Source organism: Amborella trichopoda, chromosome 3, assembly GCF_054954075.1.
Source record: "Amborella trichopoda isolate Santa Cruz 75 chromosome 3, AtrichopodaSantaCruz75HAP2 v2.0, whole genome shotgun sequence".
Lineage (NCBI taxonomy): Eukaryota > Viridiplantae > Streptophyta > Magnoliopsida > Amborellales > Amborellaceae > Amborella > Amborella trichopoda.
Genome location: NC_142338.1, coordinates 5,329,887 through 5,344,909, shown reverse-complemented (window position 1 = coordinate 5,344,909; position 15,023 = coordinate 5,329,887). Strand labels below are relative to the sequence as shown.

Genomic DNA, 15,023 nt, shown 5'->3' with positions numbered 1-15,023 from the left:
AGAAGAAGACGTGTGGGTAGAAGGATTGTGACTCGTTATGATATTATCAACCACGCGTGGCCACCATTACACACTCGTGAATGGGCCTGCAAGAATGGGGGCCGTTTTGATGGTTCTCTCATATTAAATGAACAAAGAGGAGACACATCGGCACGGACAATCACAGTGACGCCAACAACAGTGCACTCCTTTGGCTTTTAGACAATGTGGTTTTCAAAGAACTCCTTCGATTGATAAACCCCAAAAAATACAAGCAATTTCTAAGACACTTTTTAAGTAATTCTGGTACCTATTTTAATGAATTCATGTCACGGAAAACAAGGAATTTCATGAATTACATCCCCCCCTTTCTCTGGGAAAGGAAAGCAAGTACAAATTTCTTGAGGATCATATGTTTTGGATTAATCTAATTGGCGATAAACTGGATTCCAACCAAATGTGAGGAAACTTGGGTCCACAATAACTGGTTTCATCTCAAAGGGCAAATCAACCCCCCACTCCTTTCTCTCTTGATGTTGACGAGCATATATCACCAACCTCTCTCTCTCTCTCTCTCTCTCTCTCTCTCTCTCTCTTTCCTTCTATAACCTAGAGAGAGGAATGCAGATACCATCCTAGCCCAGGCAGCATGATCACCCACTCGGGTCCACGGACCACCTGGACAATCCTAATTTAGGCATAAAAGGAGAGTCCAAGAACAAAAGAGAAGAAGTTGATTAGTCAATCACATATAATCGATTACTTGGACAAACTCATTAGTGAGAATTCAAAAGGACTCATTGTGGCCACAAGATTTAAGCTCCATCAGGTTGAACAAAGGGGTTGGAAATCTCATCTGTCCCATCTGTTGGGGACACTAGCATTACAGCAGTTCCCCTACAAACCTGCATGTGCATTTCATGAAACAATGAAAATCATCAATGTACAAACGAGGTACATGTGCAGCATCATCGAAAAACGGATATAATTCATACAAGTTTAGTCTCTAAAATTACAGCAGACATACAAAGTACAATCATTTTAGGGTGGTTCTTTTCATTTCCCCAAGAAGGGTACAGCACAAGGGCTACTCATACTAAAGGCTCATACAAAGCACAATGATTTTAGAGCGGTTCTTTTCATTTCCCCCTTCTAAAGTTACCATGGTCATACAAAGCACAATGATTTTAGAGTAGTTTTTTTCATTTCCCCTAAAGCGGGACACCACAAGGACCTCCATAAGGCCGGTCCTCTTAAAGCCTCTCTCTCTCTCTCTCTCTCCCCCATGCCCCTTCATTTCAAGAAGTTTGCAAGAATGACCCGTGGAGGTAATTATACAAAGACAACATGGATCAATTCACTAGAAAGTAAAAAGCAAAACCATCAACTACCAGACAATATTTTGAATGTTGCAAGAATTGAGAACTTACAATCAGACCAAGAGGCCTCGTTTGATCTGTTGTCTTCAGTGGATCATCCGGATCTGAAACACAATAACATTAAATGATTTTCCATTGGCCTTTTCAAGCAAAGGGCCAGAAGAAAACTTAGCATCTACTTTCAAACTTTCTTTTCGCTACCAAAATATACAAAGAACTTAGAGAAGATTATTATGGTCTTGCCTGACCACATAGGTTGTCTATGCCCCAAAAAACAATGGGAAGCTTTTTTTTCTTTTATGTGAAATTTTTTGATCATCTCTGATATACCTTGTAAACAATGGGCCCCATTCAATTAAAAGTAAATATTCTTTTGCACTCTTAAATCCCTAAATCCATCTCAAAGGGACAGTTTAGAGTCGGTCTTTGGGGTGACATGCTTTGGAGCATATTTGAGCTCCAAATCTTCTATTTTTTCTAGTGGAATAGATCTTGGGGTGACGAGAGATGATCTCAAGATTGTTCAGATAAAAAAATACCCCTAACTATGTTTTTCGGGGTTCTCAACCATGTGTTGTAGAGGATTCGTCGGCCACCTAATAGACTCCCAAAAAAACCTCTTCGCTACATCTAGTAAGAAAGGTTGCTAGAAGAAATTGTGGCCCAATTAACATAAGCCCTAGTACTTAAAGTCAGATAACAGTGACTAGTTTATCACATAGAGAAATGTGGAGAAACTAATCAAAAAATTTCCCTTGACTACATACTTCTGAATAAATAGGTAATAGCGGCAACTTTGTGAAATTTTACGTTCACATTTTTAGTGGGTTGTTTGACTCATCCTTAGCCTTGGCAAATGGACGTATAGGATAGATATGATGCCAGAACTCTAAGATTGGTATAATATAATAAGAGCGCATATTCTATGCTTGCGCAGGAGGATAGTGTACTAGTCCCTCGGCCAGAAGATCCACTTACGAGATTTTTACTATTGTTTTTTTAATTTGAAGGAAGCCACCCAAGAATAACTAGATGGTTATTCTCAAAAAAGAACATTTGAATTTTAAGTTTTTTTGGACACCTAGATTTCGCCTTCTAAAAATTGGATGATTACTATTCAAGCTTGAGACATTACTTTTTTTCAAGTGAATAGAAAGCGAAATTAGAAAAAAAAATAAAAAAATAAAAATTATTGAGGTTAATCTATAGGCTGAAGAGATTACATCCCCATAATTTGGAGTGTCCTAAACTTAATCCTAGATGGGGATTTACCTAAGGGAGTAAATGGACAGTATACTCTTGTGGGAGCATAATATCTTTTGGCATATAATAAAGGAACTCTAGAAAAGAATCACCAGTTTCGAAGAAGACAAAAGCCACCACTGTTTTTGAAACAATGACATCCTAGAAATAATACATTGAAGGGAGAAGTGCGGGAAAGAGAAGGGGGGGAGGGGGAGGGGGAGGGGGAGGGGTTGGGTGGGAATCGTTGGTGGGGGATGTTGAGGTTGGAAAAATCTTATAACAAATATGTGGCAGGATTTCACCACAGACATTAGGACAATTCTTTCATTTTCGAACCTGTGTTAGTCTTATCCTTTGAAAAAAGGTTTTGAAACTGGTGTTAATTAAATAATCTTTTCGAAGCCCATCTACTATTGAAGTTTCCCATAAACGAAAAAAATACTACGATCATGTATGGTCAAAGAGTTATCCCCCTTCCCATAAATTGAAGTTCAGTGACGAACTATACACTCGAGTACCTCTCAGAAACTCTATTGCTTCATCTAGCACAAGGTTCAGAAGCTGGTCATACCCTTTCAGAGTACCTGTTACTGTAGATAGAATAAAAATCAATTATTTAGAACCTTGCATGAAGTCTAAATCCAATAATTAGTAAATACTTAAAAGAAAACTAAAGAACAGAGGAACAAAGAGGAAAACCATTAGAGCATTCTCACATAAGGAGAAACCATGCCGATATGCAGTAGTGTTCGATTTAGATTTACACTGAAAAGAACCAGAAACAACCAAGTCTGTCCTACTGATATGTAAATTGAAATGTTTAAAAAATATTCATGTGGCCCTACTGACGATAAAGTGACATTTCAAATCTCTCTCTCATCATACACACACACATACACATGCACACACAAACATCCACCCCCACGTATGCACACAACAACCAAAAAAAAAATCCCATTGCACCCCAAACAACCATCACAAAAACACTCAGAAGTTGGGGCAAAGATGCTCTCAGCGAATGCTTCAGACTTTCCTCCCTACATGTAACACAAAAATTCATGGTTCAAAGCGGAAGCATCTAACCACATGGTTCCTGCAACTAATAACATGTGAATACCACGATAAACCCACCCTGCAGTCAAAGGAAGTCCAGCACAGTCAAAAATGGAATTACAGATGCAATGAAAACTTCCCCACTCAGAATAATCAAATGCAAAAAAGAACAACCTAGCAAGAACACCTCTCAAAGCCCTAAAACCAAAACTTTTCTAATCCCTCCCAAAAACCCTCCAAGATAAGTTAGAACTCCTCTGCCAAGCTTCAGAGTTCAATGAGCAGGGTATTTTGGCCTTTGATATAAACACTTATCACATGTTCGAGTTGATTGATTAGCACATCAGAACTGACCTATCAAATCCCAATATCCTTACAAAAGGTCCTCACAACCAAATCCATTTGGGGGATGAACACGCTTGCTGCATATCCACAACCTTCCAAGAACATACTCCTTAACCACCAAGTTAAATTTGAACAACCATGCAATTACTCACATCCTCATAGAATATAGACGAGGAGATAATCAAAGTCCAATAAAATTTACGGGATTGTCTGTTATGAGACCATTTACCTCTTTGTACACTTTCCGTAAAATTTACAAAGATTCAAGTACGATAAAGAGTCATATTAGCCTAAACAAACACCCTTGGATTACTATCAACACCATAGTGTCAAAGAATGACAATGTGAATGGAGTAGACGATTGTTTTGTTCTATCTGCACATCTACCTAATAGGAATGAGAGTTATCCATGATTACATTGTATTTTTCATGGTTTCACCTGGCTACTATGTGATGTGCTCTTCACGTGCATCACTGATGGGATCTAAGCTATAATGTAAGTATAGATAAATATAAAGGGTGTGGTTTATATTAAGGCACTATCTTAAACAATCATAGTAAGGCACACCTACAAACTCTGCCGGAAGATCCAGTTCTAATGATGGAAACCCCTACAATGGCATGGAAATATGTTTCCGCCTCTAATTATGAAATTCAAAACTCCAAAAATGATTGGGATCGAGCAGATCTGTAAACACTTGAAAATATTGAATATGGACAGTCCAGATAAGGTGCTAAAAGATACACTATTTTCAAGAGTTGAAATCATTCGTTCTTTTCATATCCATACATCTCAAGGTCAAGATGATCAATTGGAGGGTTTTCAGGTGTCGGAACAACCTTTTCGGATGGATTGAGATACACCTGACTTCTATAGTATAAGATTGATAACTTATATAGTGCGACTTTTATCCCCCAAAAAAAAAATCAACATCTTATACGTAACTTTTTTCAAATATAAATGACTTTCAACTATATCCATAACAAACTAAATATGAATGGACAGAGGAACATCTGGAAGCCATGTAAAAACTTTTATATTTTAACTGTTTTATTTTTTTTATTTTGAATGGTAAAAATTGAATTTGAATTGCCCTAAGAAATTGCAAATGGCTTCTACAATTTATTCTAGTTTTACACCAACCTACAATAAGCAAATCATAATAACAAATAGTAGTGCAATACAATTGCCCTTCTTCTATGATATTGTTACTTATAAAAAACAATAGTTTGTAGTAGAGGAATCTCCTATTACATAATGAGAACGATGGCAAATAGCATTATTCAAATGTTAACTTTATATTAGTGGGATCCTCAAAAAAACTTTATATTAGTAGGAGAGAGAAATTCTCCCAACTGTAAATTAAGTGCACTGCACCACAAACAATGAACTCTAATGGTCAAACTCAAGAAAACTCATCAGTTCAATGAGCTAGCAAAGCACAAAATAGGATTACCTTGTCTTCCACCTGTGAGTTTGACTTGCACACCCTTGTCAACAAACTTTGCCAAATCTAGAACGGTTTCCTTTCGACCTGACTGAAATAAATAGGCAAGTTCTACAGAATGAGCAATCCAACATGTGCAACATGTTACAATTATACTATCCGCTAAAGCACATCAAATTACAAAGAACTGAGCCTAAACCAATGTCAACTAGAGAACAAGAAAAGAAAACAACAAAAATATTGCAATTGAATATCATTTAAAAATAAAAATACAAAACTATGTAACTTCTACACACCCGGCAAGAATTTCAATAGGAAGACCTAATGACCATAATCAGAGGTAAAAGTACAGCACTAACAGAAATTATGCCATCTAATATAGCCAAGAGTACTAAAATTCTAGTGTTGTTCCTTGTAGAAATATAAAAAACAGTTAAGCCTTCTATTTTGCTTAAAGATACTCTGACACTAGTCATAAAACGGTTGACAACCGGAGCCAACTAAGTCGCAATGCTGATAGCTGCAAATTAAGTATCAGTATTGACCTGGCATTGGTGCAGCAATATTGAAATTTCTAGATGACCACTGCTCTGCACTAGTTTCTGCTTCCTCTTAGAATCTTCACTTGAATCCTAATGCAGCAGGAAGTAGTTGACCACCCCAGACCCTTTACAAATGGATGATATCATTCCATGTGTTTAGCATAGATTTGAACACGGATTTCCTTAAGATATGTGTATTGATTTAGCTTTCCAAAAGCTTTAGATTTGGTGTTATTAAGGTGACTTCACTGGCATGGTCTATTATGACAAAGAAACTGCAGTAAACAATCATTTCGTGGAGAATAAGATAAATTAAAAGTTATCACAGAATTCCTTTTATCCCTACTAGATGCCAAACTGCCAGCAATTTGCTCTTTTATAATTTAATTTAGATCAGATTACAAACATCCAACTCAGAGGAAAGAATTACTTTGTTGAGAACAACTGCTGCTTATTGAACAGAAACAACGAATCCAAAGGATGCTGAAATAACATTCCACGCAATACGAACATTTCTCACATTTTAGTCAAGTTATGAACATAGTGAATTTGGTCTGTTGGCACCCCAAAACATGGGACAACACTCATCAGACAAAAACCCCCGCTGCAGACAGTAGTCAGAGACAGCACAGATACAGTTGGATGTGTCCCAAATAATTTAAACAAGACACTCCAATCATTAATTTTACTTGAAAAGAAAAAGAATTGAAAATCAAGAGAAAGTATTTTTTTTAAAAAATAAAAGTTCAGTAAATCAGCAAATAAACTTTCTGAAAGAAGATTAAGAATTATAAGCACTTCATCATCATCATCTGAGCCTTATCCCAACTATTTTGGATCGACTACACGAATCTTGCTCCACCATTCCACTCTATCAAAAGCTATACCCCCTAGTCACACTATAAGTCATCATGTCTTTTCTCAGTACTTCCATCCATATCCTCTGGGGCATTCCCCATGCCCTTTTAGAGCCCTTCCACTTGAACCAAGCCAACCCTTCTAACTAATGTTGATCTAGGTCGATGCCACATATTAAGATACTAAACATTTCTTAAATAAAATTGAGATAATAAAAACATCAGATTTTCCAATGATAATTAATAACAGCTGTGAAAATCATTTTATTTGTTGTGTTGACTTCCGCATTGATATTAAATTAAAAAAAAAACATTACTAATATCCAACTTCAATATTTTTATTGCCCATTTCTTTTATCAACTAATGCCATGATTTTTATATTATATACATAAAAAGATAATATATTCCCATAATATATTCACATTTTCTTTCCAAAAATTGGAGCATACAATATCCATGTCCAACACCCATATCAAGTCCTGGGAAATATTAATGTCCAAGGACACGTAGTTCCAAGCAAACTGAGCAAGAGCCTCACCCCAGCAAAATCAGGCCTGTTTGGGAGGATCAATTTCTGGGAACAGGTCTCTTTTTCCTTTCTTGACCCATATAAAACTCAAAACTGCCCTTACTTGTTTTACTCCTATGTTCATGAACAATGGACTTCTGTAACCCCAATTGTCAAAAAAGAGGGGAAAAAAACACAAAAGGCAAAACATCCGTGGCGTGGCAAAAAATAACTCTGTTCTTCCCACGTTTATAAAAAGTGCCCTGGTTAGAATTGTTCAACTATCTAAATGGGGCCTATATCAATGTCAAAAACAGGTGTTCAACCATTGCCATTAAGATTGACACATAGACTTCCCCAAAATTTCTTGTAGAAAAATCCCCTAAGGCTACCAACTCAGTCAACAGAAAAAAACAACTTTGTTCAGTTTCCAAGACAAGCTAGACTGAACTGTGATTCCCACATGCATCCACCCAATGTTCCAGAGCAAGAGGGTCACTCTAATAGCGGTTATAAGAAGAGCATTCAGAATTTCTTTTACTCCAACTCCAAGGCTTCCTCATTAAAGACTAAAGAGACACAAATTGGCATCATAGAAGCACTGATGACAAAGTGAACGCATAATTGATGGAGAAAAGTTGGCAGGCAACCAATAAGCAAACCCCCCCAAAAAAACTGTAAGCTTCATTCCCTTCCTCCTAACATATGTCTCTGTTTGTCTGCACTTTGTGCAACTAGATGTGTACAATTCTTTATACTCAAATGTTAGTCCTCCAAAGAAAAAAACACTAATCTTCAATGGTTATTCAACCTAGAGGGTTTAGGGTTTATAGATGTTAATCTATCCTAAAATAAAATATTCACAGTGTTCACACTTCACAGGTACTGTGGCCTGTTTAGCTCCGAAGGTCCTGTCAATAAATTGTACTCACAGACAATATTATCACAAATCAATTGAAGTGAAAAAGAAATGGATCCTGAGAGAGACCTAGTTCTTGCATTGCACATACTATATATAACAAAATTCCAACCTGGTTGTTGAGACTTGTGAGCTCCATTTATAGTGAAAACGCATGTCACAATATACATCATGCAACAATAAGGAACAGACAAGAGCAAATAAGTTAAGCCAGAGCACAATCCACTAGGATCTAGAGGTGCACATCAAGCACACCCAACAGCACCACTTAACGTACCCCTCAGTAAATAAGATGAGAAATGCAGAGGCACCACATGAACCGTATGACGACCCCAACCACAAGCGCGCACACACACACACACACACACACACACACACACACATACACACACACACACACACACACACACACACACACACACACACACACACACACATATATATATATATATATATATATATATATATAACCCTATGAAATATATATTAATAATTCATGATATATTTTTGTATTCCACAAACCAACAGTTTTTCCCGCTTTAATTTGTTTTCGATCTGCCTATGAAATGGCAATCCAAACTATTAGATGATCATGAAAACTTCCTATTAGGAAAATACTCAAATGCACATAATCAATGAACAGTAACATAAACCATTCCCACAATATAAATCACGATAATAGACAAAAAAGGTAAAAGAATCCAATATAAAAAATAAAAAAAAGTGTATGTGTGTTATTAAATGAACAACTGTACGTCCCTCAACAGTCAATAATTGCTACAACCATCCAAATAATGTCAATAGAACATTGGCTAACTTATTTGCATAAAACTGGTAAGAAAACTTATGGATAATAACGATATGACATTATACTCACCATTTTCTGGAGTGGCTACCGTTTTATAACAAGTTGTTGCAATATCAACATAAACACCTGCATCAACATTTAGCGAGACAAATCAATCACTAACAAGAACTATTGTTGACATTTTATTTTCTCATACAATAATTTCCCAGTCAAGCATTCCATTTGTCTATGCCACAATCCTTTCACATGCACATATTTGTAATAGGAAAGCATAAAATTCCAAGGAACCCAGAAAATATTGTGCATATATTAAAGGGTAACTTATAGTATTATGATTCAATAATTTTTCTTGCTGCAAATTCTTTTCAAGCAAATTCTAGGTAACAAATTTAGCAAAAGCACATCAAAATTTTCAGATATGCATCACGTTTGTTTTGCTTCCACCATAGAAGAGAAGTGTTTCAGTATTTCAAACACTTTTGAGGAAAAATTTGGACCTTCCTTAGAAAAACCATAAATAATAATAATAATCATTCTAGTATTTTATAAAAATTTGAAATATATAATAAATTACAGAAATATGAATATTTTGTATATTCAATATTTGCAGATACAATTTAATCACTTAGTAATTCAAATTTCTCTAAATGGTAAATTTGTGCACCCATCACTTAATATTTAACCTTGAGGATAATAATTGTAGAAGAATTTCACAAGTTCATTACCATATCATATGAATATCAGATTTAGGCCTAAACTTAGAAAAGCCCCAAAGGTTATAAAATAAAAATAGAGTTCAAAATTTTCAACTATAAGTATATTACAAGAGTAATTGCTTCAACATTTGATAAGGGGCAAAAGGAATTGATCCTTTAAATAAACAAACACCAACTTGTTCGAAATAAAACTACAAGAACAAGAAAAGCATCAGAATTATCCATGTCAATATTTGGTAGTAACAATGTCAAAGTCAATATTAAGTTCAAATCCTATAATATATGTTACAGGAAATTTCAACTAAAGACCGCCAACGAAGATCAAGTTAAAAAGTCAAGTTATCAGCCAGAGAAACTTTATTTTTAGAGTTACTAATACTTGGTATCATTCTTCTAAAAAACCAGCCTCCATCAGCGCCTACGCGGCACCTTGGGCCCGAGCCCTAGCTAGAGGATAGAAATAGGCCAATGGGCGGGGTAAAAATGGTCATTTCCTCCCAAAATGGGTATAATAAGTTGTTTAAGGGCTTCAAGAACAAGTTCAACTTCAGAAAAGATGGTGGCACCAATGAGGTCAGAAATAACAATGAATTGGAAGACTTGCCCCAAAAAAGGGAAAAAAAATTGGGGTGGGGTGAGGAAAAAAAGTGAGGGGGGGGGGGAGGTTGCAACCGGCAAGGAGAGATTAAAAAGATATTGGAAATAAAACAGAGTCAAACAAGAGGTCAAATAGATTTTGGAAGTGAAAAGGGGTTACAGAAAAGGGAGTAGCGCTGGCAATGGGGCGAGCTTGGGTGGGGCCAACCTTGGCCTTAGCCCGGTCCTAGTCCGTACAGGGCCAGCCCAATCTTGGCCCGGCGAGAATCAGGCAGAAGAGGCCCTTGCCTTTACTGAGAAAAAATGTTACGCAAAAAGGACCGGGCTGGGCCGAACAGGACCGGCCATGTCATGGCCCTGACCCAGGCCTGGTCCTTGGGCCACATCTTAAGGCCTAGGCACTAGTTTTCTAGGCAGTGCCCAAGCGGGCCCCCCGGCCCATGCCAAGCCTAAAAAGGAGCTTAGGTAATTATCTTTTGCAAAAGTACCCCGTAAGACCATTTATTTTTGATGTAAGAAGGTCACAACCATCTTTGACTGTTGGATTTCAAATCGGGCAGCTAAGGGTGCGTCATTGACCAGGCTCAAAGTTCAAAAGCAAACTTCTCGAAGTCTATGACCCATATTAGGCTATCAAATTTGACATCTGAAGGTTGAGAGTTATTGGGAGTTTGTGACCTCTTCGTATCTAAAGTAAACACCCTCATAGTATACAGACCCTTTTTTCTTGGGGACAAAAAAGCATACTACAACAAAAGTTTGTGCATAGAACCTCAAATTTCAGGAATAGAACATAATCAAGCTCCTTATATGAATAAAAAGTTACACTTTACATTTGCTTCATAAAATATTACACATTGAGTATCTCGTTGTTTATTATTCTAGGAAGTAAAATATCACAAGGCAATAATCGAAGTTCACGATGAACGTTGATGATCCAACTAAGAGACAATATCACAAATAAATGTTAAGAACTCGCGAATAGAAAGTGATCGCATAAAACTATCGAATGAACTAAAACCTAGCACTGGAATGACCAGAAATTCATCTCCATGACACAATTTAAGATTGTCAAACTATTTGCTACAACATCTACTGTGGAATCAACTAAAACCTAGCCCTAGAGTCCAATTTTCTAAGCAAACCACAAAAAGGCCAAGTATCGTGGCTTGTTGCATCATGGCCGAAAGCTCAACAAACTCTGACATCTCCCTCTCTTCTCTGGAAGCCACAACAAGCTAAACCTTACTCAATGGACACAGTAAATTTACTGAAACCGAAAACATAAACCCAAAACCCTGATTCCTGAACATGAATAAGAATCATAAGAAAAAAACACAACTGCTCAAGAGGATGAAATAAACTAAATCTTGAACAATCAAAGATTCAAATTTTTATTGAGAAAATAAAAGGTACACCTAAATTTTGAAGAAGAATAAAAGGAAATGAAACATACTTGGACAAAAGGCGCTACCACTGTGTCCTATGTTTCTCTTTGAGCAAGCGAACACTGAAGGGCGCATAAAAAACAATCGGGTTTTAATTTTTATAGGAAAATCTACAATAACACCTCCCAATTGTGATCTACCCACATCCAACCCCCAATTGAAAGGCAGGTTGAACCATAAACCTTAGAATGTTTTTTTTTCTCATGAACCCCCCTAGTTGACTATAGACATTTTTAACAAAATTACCCTTCTATTAGCGATTTTTTTAGGTAAAGTAATTTGTGAGTCAGCGGTTGCAAGAGCCCCTGACTCACAACATCCATCTCTAATATGAATATCATAAAAAACCACGAGGCTAAAATGAAGTTAGACTTTGTAAAATAATTTTTAAAAAATCACGTTTTAAATTTTAAAAGTTTTGTTTTTTTCATATTGATGGTTATCAAACTTAAATCATGAATCTCTAAAATTTTAAAATAAAAATTTATTTTCAAGATAGATTTAAATAGAGGCCCATATTTGTACCTGACTTAAAAATATCACCGACGTCCTTAACCACCCTAGTTGACTATTGATGCTTACTTTGAACAAAATTACCCCGCTTTATGATGAACAATCTTTCCTTTCTCTCAGACCCGAGACCCGAACCTGATGGCTAGACCCAACCTAGGTCCGGGTATGGGTCCAAAATTGGACCCAACGGGTCGGGTCTGGGTCCAAATCTTGGACCCGAACACCATTTGAGTCTGGGACTGGATTCGGGTTTGGATCCCATATTTGCTAACTTATGAAAATACATTAGAATATATTTAAATACATAAATATTTTAATTTTTGAGTTGGGTCCAATCAGGTTTGGGTCCCACATTGTATTTTCAAGTCCTGGTCCAGACCGAGTTCAGTGAGTTTGGGTCCGAACTGGACCCAGACCCAGACCCGAAACCCACCCGACTTGTTGCCACCCCTAATTAGTCATCTCTCTCTAACACAGTCACCCCTAAAAACCCTCTCCCTCTCATAAAGTACCAGGCATGTTTGATAACTGGAAGGTAAATGTTCCCTGGAAATTAGAAGTTCTTCTTTGCTGAGAAGAAAGAAGTTATTGTAAGTAGTTTTGGGTTTCTGTGTTTGATAACCTATTGGAATGTTAAAAAAGTTCTAAATACCTGTGTTTGATAACCTACTGGATGATTAGGAAGTTATGAATATCTGTGTTTGATTAGCTGTTGGAGTTTAGAAGTAGTGAGAGGTAAGATGTGAAATCTTATGGTTGAGATCCAATTTCAACAAGAAGGTTCCAATCAATTACCTGTAAAGCAACCCCTAATCGGCCGACACATCCCTCACAGCAATAACACTTGATTTAGAGATTATTTCAATATGAGACTTGGAATTCTAATGAAATGACTCCTCGAGATAAAATTCAAGCAAAATGGCATTACATGGCTAATCAATCACAAATTCTTACCAATCAAAAACTAGAAAAGTCGAAAATAAAAAAAGTAATATATGACTCAACAAGAATCTAGCGTTTAGACAACTTCTATTTATCTGTAATGAACACAATGAGAGGATGAAAGAACAATAAGCTAAGACCAGATAGAAACGTGACATTCCAAGTACCAGGTCTTTTAAATCCAAAACGAATATTCTGCATGTATCTTACGAAGGTCTATTAAATCCAATTTTTCATGCTCTGCATCTAGGAAGATAGTTCTTCTGATATTATCAAAATAAATCAGAGCATATTTTCTGATATTGTTCTCCATCTATTTTTCTCAATGTTTATTGCTTAAAAGAATGAATGCAATGCTTTTTTTCATCTAACTCAACTGAAAAGAGGTTAGAGTAGAATTCAGGATGAATAAGTTCAGACTTGCAGCCATAGTAGAACACTCGTAGGAGAGAGAAAAAACAGATAGAGAGAAACCTAAAGCCACAAATTTCTAGTTAAAACTGTTAATTTCCAAGCTCAAGCTTCCTACAATCCTTGCCTTTCAAGCAAAAAGCTCAAAGAATATGCGGAGAGAGAACTAACTACCACCAAGTACTTAAAGCTAATCAATTCCTACAATAAAAAACCAGCTATCTTTCCACAAAAAAAAGAATAACCAGCAATATCTCTCTAGCATCAAGAGTTTCTCAGGACAAGCAGAAAAGCTCCTGAGATGAGCGAAAGGGAAACTCGCCTCGTCTATAACCATAATTAACAGAAACATCTCTCTTCAATCGACAATTCCACGCAAAATCTGAGGAAGAGGAATCTCTAAAAAAAGGACGCGTACCACGAGGCCTGCTTTTCCTCCCTCTGAGCGCGTCTCTCTCTTAACGAACTACAAAAGGCCATCAAACGAAACCCTAGGTCCACTGGATTTCTAGAGAGAGTGATATATTTCCATGTACGGATGAGTCTAAAACCCTGATTTTTTGGTAGCAGAGAAAATTCAAAAGCACAGGAAACATCAATTCTCTCGCTCCCTGGGAGAGCTTCAGGGAAGAAGCCAAAAGGCGAGACATAGAGAGAGAGATTTGGGGTAGAGGGATTTGAACAGAGAGAATGAGAGTGCAAAGGCATGAGAGCTCTAGAGAGAGAGTGCAGAGGTGTGAGAGCCTAGAGAGAGAGAGAGAGAGAAAGGTCGGGGATGAGAGAGAAGATTGGGGAGAGAAAGAGGCATTAGAGAGTACCTGCGCGAGTAGACCTTGGCTTGCGCGATCCGATCGGAGGAAAGCAGGGAGCAACTGACACAACAAAAGAAGGAACGCCGCTTTTATTTCACGGGACGGGGAGGGATTTTTTTCCCGGGCAAAACATGCGTTTTTAAGTTCCGAGTATTTTTACACGGAACTTATTTTTGGCTTCATTCCGAAGGTCTACGGTATCCGGTGTCATCAAATTTTTATTAGTAACTTCATTTTTTTTTGACGAAACGTTCCAAAATTATATTAAGAGAGCTAAGCAAAAGATATTACGTCATGATCGAGGGTGATAGAAGCCTTTAGCCAAGGAATTGGCAAGGGCATTTGCTTCATGATACACATGCGAAAAAGAAATAGAAAGGGGATGTCCATAATTTCCAGCCAAATAGACCGGAGTTTCCATAAAACTCGCCTATCCTTCTTGCACCATCCAATAGCATTTAAGAAATCACCTTCCACTAAACAGTTACTGCCAAGATTAC

At 37.0% G+C, this 15,023-nt stretch overlaps 1 protein-coding gene across 6 annotated transcripts; it reads right to left on the bottom strand.

The window, feature by feature from the left end:
- Positions 1–269: 269 nt before the first annotated feature.
- Positions 270–14,626, bottom strand: EMB2816 (Small nuclear ribonucleoprotein family protein). Of its 6 annotated transcripts, none has more exons than XM_088863031.1 (7): positions 14,530–14,626; positions 14,034–14,263; positions 9,154–9,210; positions 5,459–5,540; positions 3,122–3,193; positions 1,410–1,462; positions 270–884 (listed from the first exon to the last, which is right to left on the bottom strand). In XM_088863031.1, the coding sequence occupies exons 3-7, from the start codon at positions 9,154–9,156 to the stop codon at positions 795–797; spliced, it is 300 nt and encodes a 99-aa protein (XP_088719157.1). In that variant the 5' UTR covers positions 9,157–9,210; positions 14,034–14,263; positions 14,530–14,626; the 3' UTR covers positions 270–794. The 6 variants fall into 6 exon arrangements, with proteins under 6 accessions (XP_088719157.1, XP_088719158.1, XP_020526240.1 ...); XM_088863032.1 differs by having other exon boundaries at positions 14,130–14,263; XM_020670581.2 differs by having other exon boundaries at positions 14,034–14,177.
- Between the last annotated feature and the right edge of the window lie 397 nt (positions 14,627–15,023).

Bases quoted from the DNA above. Each gene is read 5' to 3' on its own strand.
- EMB2816 (XM_088863031.1), bottom strand. The intron at 3,194-5,458 runs GTAATCCTATTT...TTCTATCTACAG, and splicing joins ACTCACAGGTGGAAGACAAG to TAACAGGTACTCTGAAAGGG. The intron at 885-1,409 runs GTAAGTTCTCAA...ATGCACATGCAG, and splicing joins CGAGGCCTCTTGGTCTGATT to GTTTGTAGGGGAACTGCTGT.